The sequence below is a fragment of the Rhincodon typus genome, chromosome 34 (assembly GCF_021869965.1).
Source record: "Rhincodon typus isolate 14 chromosome 34, sRhiTyp1.1, whole genome shotgun sequence".
Classification (NCBI taxonomy): Eukaryota; Metazoa; Chordata; class Chondrichthyes; order Orectolobiformes; family Rhincodontidae; genus Rhincodon; species Rhincodon typus.
This window is the reverse complement of record NC_063365.1, coordinates 12,648,604-12,665,934: the sequence shown is the minus strand read 5'-3', so window position 1 is coordinate 12,665,934 and position 17,331 is coordinate 12,648,604. Positions and strand designations below refer to the sequence as shown.

The following is a 17,331-nucleotide window of genomic DNA, read 5'->3' as shown; positions in this document are numbered from 1 at the left end:
TCTTTTGCTTTACCAATGCTGCCAGACCTGCTGAGCTTTTCCAGCAACTTACGTACAAAAACAATTTTAGCCTGATGAAAGATGCTGCACTATGCAACGTGGTTTTTCCTCTGACAAAAGACAGCAACAGCCAAGCTGAAATATAAAAATTGAGATGTTTGAATCATCGGACACGAGTACAAAATGTGACCCAAAATATTTATTAAACCTATTCCTGAATATTACAGTAAACATTCAATGCTATTGGCTACCGTTAAAGTAATCTACTTCAAGTGTTGCAATTTAGTACTTGTCAGGCACAAACAGTGGATAACATACATAATTCTATTGAGCTATGCTAACCTGCTCCCTTCTAAACACTTTCAAATATGTGCATGCATGACCGTGTCAATCGTTTGAAGTAGTAATATATGCATAAATAGGTTTCCATGCACAATTTGATGCTAATTTATAATTTCTACTATGCTGTATTTGGTGTCATACATAATCCAGGATATTTTAGTAAACATTGGAACTGTTTATGAAAAACAGTTCCAATTACATAAGCCAGTTTTCATATTCCTGTTTTAAAAAAATCAGTAATTAAGGCAATTAACTCATAGAAATATTTCATGTTTTCCCTTTCACTTCAATAAAAGCAGTTTCAGAAATGTTAAATTTTCAAAAATAATTGTTCTGTTTAGTTGAATTCCAAATGACAGGAAATATCCAAGTTTCAAATTTTATTTTCTTGCCCTCATGTCCGGACTTGAAATTTTCCTGCTTTGGTGATATATTTTACACCTTTGAATGGTTTGTATTTTTCTCCATACATGTCCAGTCGATTGACTTTCAAACCTAGGAAGGAAAAGTAAAATAGTATTTCAAAACGTGAAAAAATACTTTCTCAAATGAAACCTTCCCTTCCTTCTAAGGCACAAGTGTGGATATTCATTTACACTTGCCTAATGTTCAGGTTATAATTCACATGGCAGAGGATCTGGACAATAGCCAGGCTTGAGCTGACAAATGTCAAACAATGACTCATCAGTAAGAGACACTCAATAGTATTACCTTCACTTAATCCCTCACTATTAAAAAATCCTTGTTAGTACTGATCAAACTCAACTGGACTTACCACAAACACACTGGGCTACAACAGCAAGCAAGTGGCTAGGAATACCTGATTTCTCAAAGCCTATCCACCATCTACAAGGCACAAGTCCAGAATATGATGGAATACTCACCCAGGCAAGTGGGATTTGTATTATTTGCAGCCGTGTGTACAACCTACTAGATGCACTGTAGAAATTGAAAGAATCATTTCCTTCTAGAAGGACAAGGGACGGTAGCTCCAGGGGAACATCAGCACCTGCACATAACTCTTTCAAGACACTCGACAGCCTGACTTGGAAATATAATTACTACTACTTCACTTGATACAAGACATACAGGTTAGCGTGGTACAACAGCACAAAGATAATCATAGTAACCATCATCACTGTTCATAAAAAACCTAAACCTAGCCAGAACATTGTTCACATTTAGAGCAAGGACGCTGACAGTACTACAGAAGAGGTAAAAATGGGCATATTGAATAGAGAGACACAGAAACATACAACATGGGAGCAGTAGACCATTTAGTACAATCATGGCTGATTATTGATCTCAGTACCCTAATCCTACCCTCTCCCCTATCCCTCAACCACAGGAGTGGTATCTACATCCTTGAATATGCATTTTTTTGGTCTCAACCCCTTTGTGGTAGTGAATCCCATGCCCTCACTAATCTCTGGGTGAAGAAATTTCTTACCCATCCTTAAAAGGTTTTCCACTTAGATGATTTTGTACCAACATTTATGACCACATAATATTAACTAGCAAAATGAGAAATTAAATATATACTACTTTTTAGTTACCTGTGGAGAATCAATTATACTTTTGTAAAGGAACTGAATCTTCAATGGGATAACATCCACGTCGTCATCATCATCTAAATCATGCACATTTTGTTTTTATCTACTCAATCCCAAGCCTTAGACTTGAATGGGCACTTTAATTCAATTTTTTTCTGCTCCTTGGTGTGGTTCGAATATTGTCAAATATTTCCACTCTCCTGTGTGACTGAGTTTTCCTCCATTAAAATATTTTCTTGACAGTTACTACTTACTTCTATTTCACCATCTTTGCAATTTTCTTACACTTGATCGTTTTCGGCTTTCAAAGATTTGCCCAGTTAAGAGATTTCAATGCTTCTGCTGCTAAATATTGATGTCTACACTTAAAATACTTCAGTCTGAATACTGCCGTTCGTAGCCTCTGTCAAAGCATTTTGCAGTCAGTGAAGCACTTACTGTAATCATTTGCATTTTGGAAACAGCTCAGTTGTGTTCTGTTGATTGACATAAATATTGAAAAGGACACCAACGATAAATTTTCTGCTGCTCTTGGAAATGACGCCAAGGGATCTTCTAATGTTTCTTTGACAGCATCTCTTTTCGGTATAGATTTCAAGTCTGAAGAAAGCAGATGCAATTCCCAACACAGAATACCACTGCCTCCTCAAACTATCATACAACAGCTTCAACGCTCTTATCTCCTTTCAGTACAAGTTCAACTCCAACATCCTCCTTTACTACTTCTTGTTACATGTACAGATGTGGGAAAACTCCTTTCCAAGAGATGTATTGTAATTACTAGTAAATTACGAGTTATGAAATACAGCCCTATGCCAAAAGTTCTAAGAAAGTACAAATCAATGATCCTACACTAGAAAGTAACATTGCCACTTCTATTACTATCTTGTCAGCATTCCGGCCCTCTTTAAAGTAAACCGCACATTTTTTTCTCACCTGATACAGCAAGTTGTTGGATTCGAAACTGAACATTAATTGTTGGATTCTCTTCTGGTTTGGGTGCCCCAGATTGTAGGTTAACCACTCCCTTTAGACCTGGTAACTTGGGCAAGGTAATTTTTCCAATATCCCAAGTTAACACCTGAGAGAGAGCCACAGGATCGTGTCAAATTATTAAATCTGTTACTTCCTCCTTCAATACTGAGAAGTCTTAAGGATTACTTTCAACATTTTAAAAATCTACCAATGGTAACATAACATTAAAGTAACGACATACACATATTGCAGTGTAAAAATTGTTCAGAGATGCTGGGACTTACCTTGGTAACTGGATCAAATGTGTAAGTGCCCTGTGCTGCAGTCAGGGTCATATTAAGCACTCCTTTAGGCATATGAATAATCATTAGAACACTCTCCAGTGTCTTTCCCATGGTCTGTTTTGGCCCAATCGTTACATCAAATCGCCCTGTAGATCCATTTTCTTTGAAGCTGATGTTGTGTTTTACATAAACCGGTATTGCCACCAAGCTGAAAATACAAATCTTGACGAGTATGGTTTCAGATTCCTTTTTTTTTTTTGAGATTTTGATTGGTTTAAAAACAGCCTACAACTTCTTTTCAGAATCTCAAGTCTCAATCAAAGTGCCCATTAAGCTTCAAATTTTCAGGGACTGAAAATAGTAATACAATAAGTCTGAGCAGGAGTCTTGTCAATCCTGCTCCACCACCATTGCCTCAACTTTGATTTCCCATGACTCCCTCCCAATAACCCTTCAGACCCTTAATGAGAATTCTTCATTAAGATGGATTATGAGTCTGAAATAGGGATTCTAAATCTAAATAAACTAGAACACTAAGAAGCACAAGTTAGTGATGATAAATTGGAGACCATTACGTCAAGGGATGATAGTGGATAGGCAATGGCAGACAATTAGAGTGCAATGGAGGAACCATAACCGTTTTTTCATCATGTGGACTGAATCAAAGTAGCTGAAGACTGGTTTATGTAACACTTGGGACCACTGGACGAGGCCAAGATGGATTATCCACTTGGTGCTTCTGGCTGAAGAATGTGTGGTTAACTAAGGAGGTTAAAGACAGCATCAAAGAAAAAGCTTAATTGTGCAAAGATGGACAGCAGGTCAGAAGATTGGACAAACTGTAAAGATCAGCGAAGAATTATGACGATTAAAGACGGAAAAATAGTACAAGAGGAAAACTAGCTAGAAATATTAAAGCAACTAGGAAGAGATAACTACAAAGGAATTAAGTGAGCAGTGGTCATAGAATAACAGTTGTACAGCACAGAAACTGACCGTTTTGGTGCAATTCATCCATTCTGACCAGATATGCTAAACTAATCTAGTTCCATGTGCCAGCATTTGGCCCATATCCCTCTAAACCCTTCCTATTCATTTACCCATCCAGATGCCTTTTAAGTGTTATAATTGTACTAGCATGCACCGCTTCCTCTGACAGCTCATTCCATACACGCACCACCCTCTGCACGAAGAATTTGCTCCTCAGGTCTCTTTTATATCTGTCCTCTCAAACCTGTGCTCTCTATTTTGGACTCCCCTTACCTGGGAAAAAGACCTTGGCTATTAACTCTATCCATGCCCCTCATGATTTTATAAACCTCTAAAATCACCCCTCAGCCTCCAATGCTCTAGGAAAAATAGCCCCAGCCTATTCAGCCTCTCCCTGAAGCTCAAACCCTCCAGCCCCAGCAACATCTTTGTGAATCTTTTCTGCACCCTTTCAAGTTTAACAACATCTTTCCTACAGCAGGGAGACCAGAACTGAATGCAGTATTCCAAAACTGGCCCAACCAACATTCCGTACAGCCACATGACATCCCAACTTCTGTACTCAATCCACTGACCAATAAGGCAAGCATCGTAAATGCCTTCTTCGCTACCCTGTCTACTTGTGACTCTACTATGAAACTGCACCCCAAGGTTGTCTTGTCTGGCAAGGCTCGCCAGGACCCTAGACTGATTTCAGAGATAAGGGCTTATGACAAGAGATTAAGCAATTTAGCCTATACTGTTTGGAGTTTAGAACAACAAGAGATCTAATTCAGGCATAAGAGATGCTGAAGGAGATTGACAAAGCAGACATAGAAAGGATGTTACCTCATATGGGGCAGTCCAGAATAGAGGGGTTGCAGATTTAAAACAGATGAGGAGAAATTACTTCTCTCAAAGGGTTGCAAATCAGTGGAATTCCTTACCCTAGACAGTGGTGGATGCTGGGATATTGAGTACATTTAAAGACTACATAGACAGATTTCTAATTAGGAACGTGTTGAAGGATTGTGGAGAACAGGCAGTTAAGTGGAGCTGAGGCTGAAATGACATCAGCCATGATCATAAGAGAAGACAGAGTGGGCTTGAGGGGCTAAACTGCCTATTCCTTCTCCTTGTTAGGTTTTTACGTAACTGTCACAACATGTTCTTACAATTATACTTTATTTTCCTTGCAACAAACACCATCATTCCATTTGTATTCCTTATCACTTGCTGTACTTGCATTCTCAAGTTGTGATTCATGTCTCAGGACACCCAGTAATTCCAAGCACATAGTTGGACTTTGTGGGACATCATTTGTCATTTCTTGCCAATTTGAGTGCATAGCCATTATTCGTCTTCTCTCTCTCTTCTACTACTTTACCAGCTACATAAACTGCCTTTGATTCCATGAATGTTAACTTCAGCTAACAAGTTTTTATATGGAACCTAAGTGAATGCCTACTGTAAATCTATTTTTACCACATCAACAGATTTTCCTGTGATACTCCTACCTCTTTAAATTCTCATATTCAAGTCCTGTCCACTGCTTTGGCCCACTTCTCTTTCAAAACCACCATTACCTTTCCATTCTCTACCATTTGGCTTTTTGACTGTAGCCTGCCCTCCTCTAATCCATCTAAAGCTTTTATATTTATACTTTTACCATAGGAAAATATCCAAAGTAAGGCTTATAATACAAAATTAGGACCCTTACCACCAAACAATATTTAGGCAGGTGGCCAAAAGCTTTGTCAAAAATCTAAATTAGCTGTCAGTTGCTTGGGCTTAACTTGTTGAAACTCCTTCATGAGACTCTTCTTTCTCCACTTCCAAATAAAAGCATCCTGAAATCTCATCATTTGTCTCAAATACCTCTGTTTTCTTCTGATCTGGTATTTCTCTACATCATTACAAAAACATAGAGGCGTTTTACAGTTGGCATTCCACTTAACATGCAAGTTACAGCTGAGAATGGAGGTTAAAGAAATGTTGACCAATCTCATCAGAAGAAAGACAGAGTTCACAATATTGGGCCAACTTGAAAGCCACTTAAACCAAAACACTCAAACACTTTCATTAGTTAGCCTGAGCTTTAAAAATAATTCAAACCAGTTTGAACATTTTATGCTTTTTATCATGGTGAACTGACCAAAATGCAAAAATCTTTCAATTCTCAAGATACTACCTGCTAGTATCAAGTTTCATTCATCAACATTGAAAATTAGTTGGCAATAATAAGTGTGATTAGTTGGCAATAGTAACAATGTCGAAAGAATATGCCGAAGTTGTTATTAAGTCAGTTAATTACATCAGTTATTCCTTATTTATTGTCCCAGAATAGACCTCTTTATTAAACTAGTCAAATTTTCAAATATGCCAAAAAAATCTTACTTTTGTGAGCTGACGTGGTAAGACATCAAACGGAAATTTCCATCTGGAGGAATGAATGACAGAACTCGCTCAGATTCCCATCTTTTAAAGCGAACACATGGATGGAAGCTGACATCATCTAGTAGTCTTGGATTCTACCAGTGATGAAAATTTGGGTGCATTTTTAGGCATGAGTAATATTAGTATCTGAACATTTAAATGAATGAAATAAACCGCAGAACATTATGAAATGTTTGCATTAGTAGATTATGGATGCAACAGTTAAGGGATTCTCTCAAATTCCTTGCAATAAATATATAAATAAATACAGTACTCACCATAAAGGAAAGGGTGAGGTCTGGCATTCCAGTTAGCTTGATGCAAGCATCAATAACACCCTGAATTTCAGCAAAGACCGTTGATCCTGCCATAAACATAAACTACCAAAGCTAAACCACTTAAAATATAAGAGTATTTTGTGCAAACTATTAACAAAGCAAAATTACTTAATGCTTGACATACTGAAGACTTAAGTGTTGATAGGAAGTGCTTTTTTCTTTAACTGAAATGGTTTCCTTGCTAATAGCTGTAGGATCTGATTGGCTGCAGTGGCTACAATAGTTACAAAACAAACTTTTACCTGATTTGTCAATGATGGCATCAATTTCCTCTGTAACATCAAAATAAGCTTCATTATTTGTATATTTGACTCCTGCTCTTCGCCATGGGATATTTGACAGTTGGCCCGTTGGAAGTTGATCTCCTACATTACTGCTACCTAACAATTAAAAATATAAAAAGGTATAACTTCATCCATTCCTTGCAATAGTGTACGTTAATACTGTACATAAGAAGTTTCTACAAAGATGGATTTCTAAACAATGGAAATCATTCAGAGTTGTAGTTTTTGCGCAATATTGCAACATCTCCCAACTTGAAAGAGATAGAAACTTTTCCACATCATAAGCATTTCAATTCAGGAAACTGGATGAAGAGCAAGGAAATCTTAGTCTAAGTAGATTTTGACCACTTCAGTAATCTCAACTGTCATGTCAACTTGCTGAAGGCTACAGTTCAGCATCCTTCCTCTTTTTCTTCCAGCTTTGGACAAAATGATATCCATGTCTTAGCAACAGTTTCACTTGGGAAGCGGAATTGATTTTAAACTGCACTGTCATTTTCATTTATACAGCCAGTTACAGAGAAATAAGTAGATGAGTGATCTTACAGATTGGCCACAGCATATAAAAATGCAATAAGGGCTTTTGTAGCACTGTCTTAGCATGCCTACCTCTGAACCAGGAGGTCTGGTTTCAAGTCCCACCTGCTTCGGAAGTGTGTAACAACATCTCTTTTTCAGATTGATCCGAATTAGGTTATGTTGGCTCTCTGAAGAAGCAATTCACCTGGTGCCACTTTGCCTACTTTCTCTTTGTAGCCCTGCACATTTTTCCACTCCGATCATATCCCAATTTCCTCTTGAAAGCTTCTATTGAACATGCTTCCATGATACTCACAGACATTACATTTCAATTCCAACCACTCACTACCATAAAAATGCTTTGTCGTATGTTGCCATTGTTTTTTCACAAGTACCATAAATCCACACACTCTCTTTTTCAATCGTTGCATTGATGGGAACAGATTTCCCCCCCCACATCCACTCTGTCCAGACGCCTCTTGATTTTGAATACCTGTCAACTTTTCCCTCAATCTTCTCTTTTCCAAAGTAAACTATATCTCCAAAAATGTCCACAAAACTCAAGTTCCCTATTGCTGGAACCAATTTTGTGATTTTTTTCAGTACCATCTGTACATCGTTTCCAAAGTGAGACAGCCAGAACTAAATCCAATACTCCAAATGAGGGGTGAACTAGAACTTATGCAAGTTAAACACAACTTCCATGATTTTGTACTCAATGCCTCTACTGATAAATTCAGATGCCATCTGCTTTATTAACTGCACTTTCAATTTGTCCTGCCACTTTAACTTAATTCACAGAGATCAGTAAAGGTAAAGTCATGACAGGGCTGATCGCTCACGAAAGAGATGACTAGTGGTGAGATTAACCGGAAGGTCACCACACCTCAGGTGAGGTTGAGAACGTGGGACCTTCATGCTAGCATCATCTGGTACAGTAAATGCTATTGGTGTCATTCTGCATTGTAAACCATTCAAATAAGCTAACTGACCTCCATATTTCTGCAAATATACCCAGGCTGACCTGCTTCTGCAACCTCTTTAGAATTGTACTTTTTCTTCTACTGACCCATCCATGATCTTTCCACAAATATGAATCACTTCTCACTTTACTACATTCAACTTCATCAGCCATTTCTCCACTCATTTTGTGTAACTCATGTCCATTTGAGGATTTGCATGACCCTCTCTCAGTTCATTAAAAGATTAAGTTTTGTGTCATTGTCAAATTCTGAAATTGTGCCCTGGTATATGTTATTCATATTCATCAAGAAGAATAGGAATCTTATCACCAACCCCTGGGGCACTCCAATCACATATGAGGAAGGGTCACTCGTCCTGAAACGTTCTCCACAGATGCCGCCAGACCTGCTGAGCGTATCCAGCAATGTCTGTTTTGGTTTCCATTAACCATTGCTGTTTCCTGTTATTCAGCAAATTTTGAATATATATTGCCACTGTTGCAATTATTTCATGAGCTCTTAACTTTGCTCATGTTTGTAGCATGGCAATTCGACAAATGCTTTTGCAAGTCCATGTTCAGTATATCAACAGTGTTACCTCAACTGAAGTTAATTAAGCACGATGTGCATCTTCAATCTGATGATGGTCCATATGTGTAGACCCATTGCTCAAATTTACCATCTTACAGTACAGAAGGAGATGGGTCAGCCAATGACTCTTTGAAAGAGCGACGTGAATTAGTCCCATACACCAGCTTTTTTCCAATAACCTTATTACTTGGTCCTCTTCAAATATGTCTTTTAAGTGTACCTACAGAATCTGTTTCCATGACTTAGGTAAAATATTCCAAATCTCAACAACCCTGTATGGAAAAAAAGAAGTGTCTTCACTCCCCTTCAGTTGTTTTATAAATTATCTTACTTCTGTGACCTTAGCTTAAAGACCCTCATGCCAGAGAAAAGAGTTTATTCTATCAAACAAATCCTCATAATTCTGAACGCCACTCTTTTGATGAGGTAGAAGAGCCACTTCTTACCCGTAATAGTGTTAACAACAGAGCGAAGAATTGTAGGAGGTTTAATTAGTTCTTTTAAGATATTGGATTCAGTAGCCAATGGAAAACCATTATCCAACATTTCTTCCAGAAGTTCATACACGATAACAACGTTATCCTTAATTGAAGCCTCAGAGCATTCTCCAAAATAGTCCTGAAGAACAATGTGATAATGCAATTCCTTAATTAAACTATTTGTGTCAGACTGAAGATTTTTAAAAATATACATTTATGGCACATTTTACAGCTTTGGGACAACCCAATTTATAGCTAGTACTTCTAAAAAATGGGTCAGAAATCCAGGAATGCTCCACATTGTAAATCATTTCTTAAGTGATAATGATGTTGATCAAGAGTCAAGATGCCCTTTTCCTTGTGACTGTGTCAAAGGATTTTATGTCCGCCTGAGAAGGTAGACAAGACCTCGATTTCCTCTCTCATCTGAGCACCTCTCTCCCACAATGCGTAGTACTCCCTGAACACACTTGGTGTCCCAAGGAATCAAGGGATTTGGGGAGTATGTAGGAACTGTTGAATTAACCCCAAGAGGTTACACCGAATGGTAGAACAGTTTCCAATGGCCACAGGATCTCTGTTGTTTTCTTGTATTGTACACTCAAGTCTCTGGAGGGGGACTTGAACCCAACAATCATCTCACTCCCACCCAGGCTCTAGCTAATACACATTCAGTGTTAAGTGCAACATCGGTAAATTCCCCAAACGAGATTCTCCTGCAAAGAGATTCACTTCACGTCGAAACAAACTGACAAAAGACGCCGAAGGTAGTTCCATTTACAGTGACGGACTTTTTGATTTCCCCCTTACGTTTGGCGTGTACAAACCTGCAAAGTTTCTGCCACTCGATGGAGAAACTCAATGACAAAGAGAGGAGGCACTTCGGACTGAATGACAGCAACGAAGAAGATCTTGTCTCTGTATGTGCTGACCAAGTAGTGATGGGGTGTGGGGATCACCGGAGGCACATTTTCCGCCTCCCCGGCTTTCTCCAGGGCCTCGAAGAAATAATCACAGACTGACCGGCTCACCACACTCTTCCAATGTTTCTCCAGAAAGATATCGCCAGTGTTGTTGATGAGAAACAGGCTATGGATCATTTTTTTCTTGTTTCGTCCCAGTGGTTGATTTGTGTTCTTTTAAACCGTGAAGTGGTGTTGCCCGGCCACACGAACAGCCTCAAAGACATCAACTCAATCCGTCAAAGAGCAGCTCCAGGAATATGGCGGCGCCGCCGCCGGAAGCAGCTCCTGGTAACAGAAAACAAGACATTTTAAAAGAAAATATTACACATTCACGAATCACCGCACACGAGTTCTGCACGAAAAAATGGATTGAGAGGGGAAAAAGGTATATTTTGCTGCTAGCCCAATTGGAAACAGGTTTGTTTTACTAATTCCATTGCATGTAAATGAAAGAGACAATCATGGGTCGCTTTATCCTAAAATGTCACGTCCTGTGACTGAAAAGAACGCTTTTCATGCCCCTTGCTGGGTCTCGATGTACTTTTGGGTTTTCAAAATTATTACAGGCCATTGGATTGATTGTTGCGTTGTTTCCCTATTATGGTCCAATCGACTTTATGACTCTATTACTTCTTTTAGCTATGGATTTCCTTTTTGTTTGCATCATTAATAAAATTGATAGCCATGTTGTTAACGGTCCGATCATTTTATTTTTCACCCGCTCACTTACATCTGTACCCAAGACCTGAAAACTACCACCGAATAATTCTGGAAATTTGGCAAATCTACGCTTCATTCGCTTCTATTCAACCTGTCATTGCTTGCGATTTAGTGGGCGGGTCTGGACTATGTAAAATGTTAACCGACAAGTATTTCATATTATAAACTTGAACGGTCTGCTTTCCTAAAGCGCTCCACCCCGCTCCTACTGTCGACTGCTTGTGCCTCCTTCCCGGGCTGTCGACGTGATCTGCCTACTCCGCATGCGCATTGCCACTCTAGCTCCGCCCTTGTCGTTTCTCCTTTGCACTGGACCCTTCCTGTCCACGTCCCTCCGCTCCACCCATTCACACTCCAGCCCACGCGCCGCCTCTCCGGCCCCGTCCCTTTCCTTATTTGCATGTCGCCAGCCTTGCCCCGCCCCTCAACCGCAGGGCCCAACCCCGACGCGGCCACAGTTCTCACCCGCCCTCCAGCCCCGCCCCCTTCCGCCCCTCCCCGCGCTCTTTCTCTAACCGCACATCTTCACTCTGTCTCTGACTTCCTCGCCTGTCCCCACTTAAGTTCCACTTTGCGTAGGTTATTCCCTTCCTCGCGCCACGCGCGTTTCCCCACTCCGGTTCCTCCCTTCCAGCGCGCGGCGGCGTGAATTGGGAAGTAATGGCAACGGACGGACCTCAACCGGCGAAAAAAATCAAGCTGCAGCACAATTCCCTCAGGTAAAAAGGAACACCCAGCCATGAAAACAGAGTGCCTGATCTTTTGGTTAATATTTGAACGGTGATTGTTGATGATTTGAAACCACACTGCCCCCAGCGCACGTTCAAAGATTTTCTTCATTCATTGTCAGGAAAGAAAGTCGATCAAAAATAAGCCTTTCGCATAATGAGCAAGAAATGTTTGAAATGAGTGTCTACCACGCCGTGCATTTGCAGCAATTTTAAGACAGCAGATTTGTTTTCAAAGTTGTGCTTTACTCCCATGGGCATATTCGACTTATAGACTTTTATTTTTGGGTTTTGTGGTGGTTTAATTTGTTGCTGAGATTTTTGTTAGTTTTTCTTACTTGCTGTTGTGCCTTTTTATTGAAAATCTAACCGCTCTGGTTAGACTCCTTACTGTTGGACTTTTAATTTGTCCTCCCTCTCTGTACTCAAGGTCACAAAACAGCCCGAACCACCTTTCACGTTACAAAAAAAAGCTTCAAATAATGCCAAAGCCACTGACTGAAGAATCGTTTAAAATTCCCCAAAATGTGGTTTTCATGCATCTTTCACGTTGTATCAAAATTGCAGCTCATGAAACTCGAAACCCGGTGATTAGTAATCAAAAACACAACCCAGTACTCTTTTTGCCCCCCATCCCCCCCAAAGTAATTGCGTCCTGGCTGGTACTAACTACCCCTGCACAAAATAGACTTGGACAGCCTTACATTGGAAACGCAATCAAGTGTCTGCGGCTCTTACTCTTCATTGCTGGTTCTATAAGCGCGATTATCGCTTGTTCGATCTCAACGTCCGTGTACAGGTCCACAAAAGTCAATTTTCATTTAGATTTGCAACATGCGTCAATAGGGTATTCCTTTGATTTCGTGAAGACCGCGAACGAATTTATTAAGCACGCTGCAGTTTGCCTACTTGTGATCTTTTTTATTCTATTTGTTTTTGATTTCATTGTTAGTTTCCATTTAGAAAATATGCTTGTCTATTTCAGCTTCGCAGTCTTTAGCATCACAATACGGAGGAAAATTAGATTTTTATTTATGCTAATTAACATTTATCATTCTGCATTTCAAAAATTCATGCGTGGGACGAGTCTAGGGAATTAGCTAGCTCACAAGTCCAAGGGGTGTTGTCATGAGCAGAGGTAACAAGTTGCCACAATGAAGCAATCTATGATCAATGGAAATTCTTAACCGTGACAATGTTTGTGTTGGTCCGTCGCTTTTTTTTTGTTCAATTTGCTCAGTTAACTAAAATTGATACAAGTTTTTTAAATCTGATTGGAAACATCTTTTAATCCAAGATTTTTCTGCATATTTTGTTTTTCTGTTTCCTTATTCTCTTCCCCACCTTTATTATTTCAGGGGAGCGCTGTCAAGGCCATCAATTAATGCCCTAATTACCTGTGCACTGAGAGGCTTGCTTGGCTTGAAGAAGAGGTTACGAATCAGCTACGCTGCTGTGGGTCTGGAGTCAAATATAGGCCAGACCTGTTAAGGGCAGTCGATTTCTACCCCACCTTTTACCATGTTGGCAAAACATTAGCCTGTGCTTCTGGGTTAATTGTCTAGGACAATATGCCACTCAGATAGTAAGAACTGCCGATGCTGGAGTCAGAGATAACAGTGTGGAGCTGGAGGAACACAGCAGGTCAGGCAGCATCAGAGGAACAGGAAAGTTGACGTTTTGGGTTGGGATCTGAAGAAGGGTCCCGACCCAAAACGTCAACTTTCCTGCTCTTCTGATGCTGCCTGGTCTGCTGTGCTTCTCCAGCTCCACACTGTGTTAACACTATGCCACTATTCCTTTTCATGCTAGCTCTTTTTGTGTCAAAGATATGAGTGTAGATGTAGCAGTGAAATTACGCAGTCCTCTCATTTGACAATTTCCTGAGTGCTGTGTTCCACTTGTTTACCCAAGATATAAGCATCAGATTAAAGCTCTGGAGGTTGAATTGTCGTGAAACTCTACCTTTTCAGTCTTGTAGCAAGAGAGTTGGTAATATGGCTACAAGGTTTGAAATGATACAAAAAAAGTAGATATAGAGCGTAACTTCATGGCAACTAAGAAAATGCAGTGAGGGGGGCAGTTTTAAATGGAAGGCAAATTTTGGATTTGTTTATGCAAAGAGTGATTGGAACAGAGTTCTTTGTAGCATTGTCTTGGTGATGACATTGAAAGACTTAAGACAATTAAATATTTTGGTAAGATTTTCCCAAGTGATTGGGCTACGCTGGGTCACATTTGTACTTGTGCTGTGATTTCTGCTGGTCTAGTGGCCACGAAGGCTTAAAAGCAAAATACTCTGAATGCTGGAATTGTGGAAGAAAAATATGGAAAATGCTGTTTTGAAGAAGGGTCATTCTTGGACTCAAAACATTAACTCTGTTTCTGTGTCCACAGATGTCAAGCCAAAGCTCCAATTGTACACAATGCAGCAATCCTTGATTTTTAAAATAGATCTTTTCCTATTTTGGTCCCCAGTCAAAAATACAGAAAATTAAACACTAATTTATTTAAAATTAAACAATTTAGCATTTCTGAAGAAGGGTCTAGGCCCGAAACGTCACCTTTCCTGCTCCTCTGATGCTGCTTGGCCTGCTGTGTTCATCCAGCTCTACACCTTGTTATCCCAGATTCTCCAGCACCTGCAGTTCCTGTTATCTCTGGGAAAATTAAACAGACAGGTTCTTTACACTATAATGGAATTTAAACCCAAATCCGAATTTTTGTCTATGCCTATCAATTTCTGACAATGCGGTATCCCATTATGATGTACGTTGTAATGAGCTTATGTCTGTGGGAGTACAGTGAATCTGGTTTCAACAGCATACAGTCAGTGTGTGCTATAATCATTTTTTGCAACATATTTACTGTTACATAATTATACTGCATAACTTGTTTAATGTCTCTGCCATTTCCTATTCTCCATTATTTCTCCTGTGTCAGTTTTAAGGGACCCATATTTACTTTGATTCTCTTATTTACGTAAATATGTAAGCTTTCTCATTGAACCTCATAATCTTTGGATTATTTCCTGAGCAATTTGGCATAAGGAAAATCAAATTAGAGAGAAGAATACTTGGCTCAAAGACTGGTGTGGGAATAGTGTGTTCTGGTTCATGCAGTTGTGGTACCAGAACGAGGGCAAATCGGATCTGTACTGATCAGATGATCTGCACCTGAACAGTGCTGGAGCTGGTGTTCTTGCCAACTGCATAACTAGGGAAGTAAAATGTCGAGATAGTCTTACCAGATTATAGGCCAACTCTCTCATGAGAGCGAAATGACTGGTGGTGGTTTAACCTGAGCGTCACCACACATCAGGTGAGAGGAGAGGTTGAGAAGGAGAGTTTGTCATGGTAACTTCAGCTGGGGATGGCAAGGGATCAAATTTGGGATGATGTGATAAATTAAAGCATAGAGTAGAGGTCAAAGAAGAAGGTAGTACATGGGAAACAGACTCTTAAAGAGATGGCAATTATAAGGGTAACAAATAATTAAGATGAGACTTTACAACATTATTAAGGTAAAACTAAATACTCTATCTGAATTCGCTATTATAGCATTTGAAAGAAAACGGATGAATTCAGAGTGCAGATACGTATGAACAAGTATGATCTGGTAGTCTTTTGCCCAGTGACTGACTTAACCTTTAGATATTTTTCAGCCCTGTAGCTTGCAAGGTCTTGGATTAATCATCAGGTGTCTTACTACTTCACTGTTTATTTTTATCTTTGAATTTACATCATCTCTAATGTTTCTTTCCAAATCCCAGTTAGCAACATCCAAACTTTAAAGTAGGCTTACCTAGTCTTTTGTGAATGGCAGGAACCAGAATCCTCAAATCCTTAAAACCTGCAGCAAGTTTTTAACTGAAAATCAATCCTATCCATCTCCAGAATGAATTAGGACAAACGTTTCAAAGAAAGTTTCTTACCCCTTTGATCCAAATCATAACGTCACAATTTCAAAATCTATTTATCCCACAAGGACTGAAAAGAATAGACATGTTTATAAAAGGAGGAGAAAAGCATAACTTTGTTCGGAGACATTTCACGTACATGAACCATTCACTAACTTGCAAAGAGGACAATTTGATAAAATACTCCAGCAGAGACTTAAACACCACACGTTTATTACTTGCTTTATCTTTTCCAATAGGATTCCAAACTGTTGTGGAGGTTCCAGTGTAATTCTTAATGAACATTTTCTGCAATGTTTTTAGCCTTGGGCTTGTGTCTGGACTCGTTAATTTGCTTCTGCTTTTGGATGTTTTTGGACTTGTTGCTGGAGTCCCACGTACAAGTTGTTACACTTATTGCTTTATCCTTCCTATCTTTCTTTTGTCAACCAGAAATTTTGTTACAGAACCGTTGAGTACCCAATTTGAGGTATCATCTTCTGACAAGTCTCCCAATTCTGTCTATCATTACCTCTAGTTTTTTACTCCTATTACAGTTGTTCCTCATCTTTAGTCCCTGCCCTAGGGTGATTCTGATCTCTATCGCACAATGGCTCAGATCCCCCCACTGATGTGGGCCTGCCTATTGTTCAACAGTTTGGTAATATGTCGCCATTCCTTCACAGTTGTTGGGTCAAAAGCCTGGAATTCCCTCCCTAAGGCCATTGTGTATCTATCTACAGCATGTGGACTGTAGCACTTTTTGAAGGCAGTTCACCACCACCTTCTCAAGCAGCCAGCGGCAGGCAAAAAACGCTGGCCAGTCAGTGAAAACAACGTCCCAAGAGTGAATTTGAAGAAAAATTACAGTGACATTACTGCAGGATGACATGAATTGGGACTGAAATCTTCTGTACAGATACAGATGGAGAGTTGGCTCTATGAGTTAGTGATGGGTTTAATATAGTGGAAAAGGATGACCTAAGTTCAGGAAACAAGGATGTAGAAACAGTTGGGGTACAGGAGAGAAATGATGAAGGTAACTCACTTGTGTAGTGGTGTTCAGGGCCCTGAATAGACTCCCATATTTTGGGAGTGGAAAGTAAAGGAAGACCGGCAGAGCAGATTCAAGGGTTAAATAGTTTATTTTGCTCTCACATCTTATGTTGTGCAACAGACTTTCTTGAGTGGGTCGTTTTGGTTGAAGGGACACTGAATGTTATTGGAACTAATCTGGTCAGCCACCAGCAAGTTGTCTGGCAGACTGTGAAACCTATCAAGGCTGACA

At 39.6% G+C, this 17,331-nt stretch overlaps 2 protein-coding genes across 4 annotated transcripts in view; one reads left to right on the top strand and one right to left on the bottom strand.

Moving 5' to 3' along the window:
- Positions 1–184: 184 nt before the first annotated feature.
- On the bottom strand, positions 185–10,832 carry LOC109923864 (AP-3 complex subunit mu-1). The gene is made up of 8 exons (XM_020523900.2): positions 10,560–10,832; positions 9,700–9,871; positions 7,140–7,277; positions 6,838–6,923; positions 6,521–6,654; positions 3,155–3,362; positions 2,832–2,976; positions 185–837 (listed from the first exon to the last, which is right to left on the bottom strand). Exons 1-8 carry the CDS (start codon positions 10,830–10,832, stop codon positions 737–739), a joined length of 1,257 nt encoding a protein of 418 aa, XP_020379489.1. The 3' UTR covers positions 185–736.
- A 145-nt stretch (positions 10,833–10,977) lies between these two features.
- LOC109936756 (adenosine kinase) overlaps positions 10,978–17,331 on the top strand; it is a 503,574-nt gene continuing 497,220 nt past the window's right edge. For 2 of the 3 annotated variants that reach the window (XM_048616270.1, XM_048616269.1), the window contains exon 1: positions 11,910–12,136. In XM_048616270.1, coding sequence (XP_048472227.1) covers positions 12,078–12,136 — 59 coding nt within the window. In that variant the 5' untranslated portion in view covers positions 11,910–12,077. Of the gene's footprint in view, positions 11,115–11,909; positions 12,137–17,331 lie in introns of those variants that run through there. The other variant, XM_048616272.1, reaches the window with a different exon arrangement.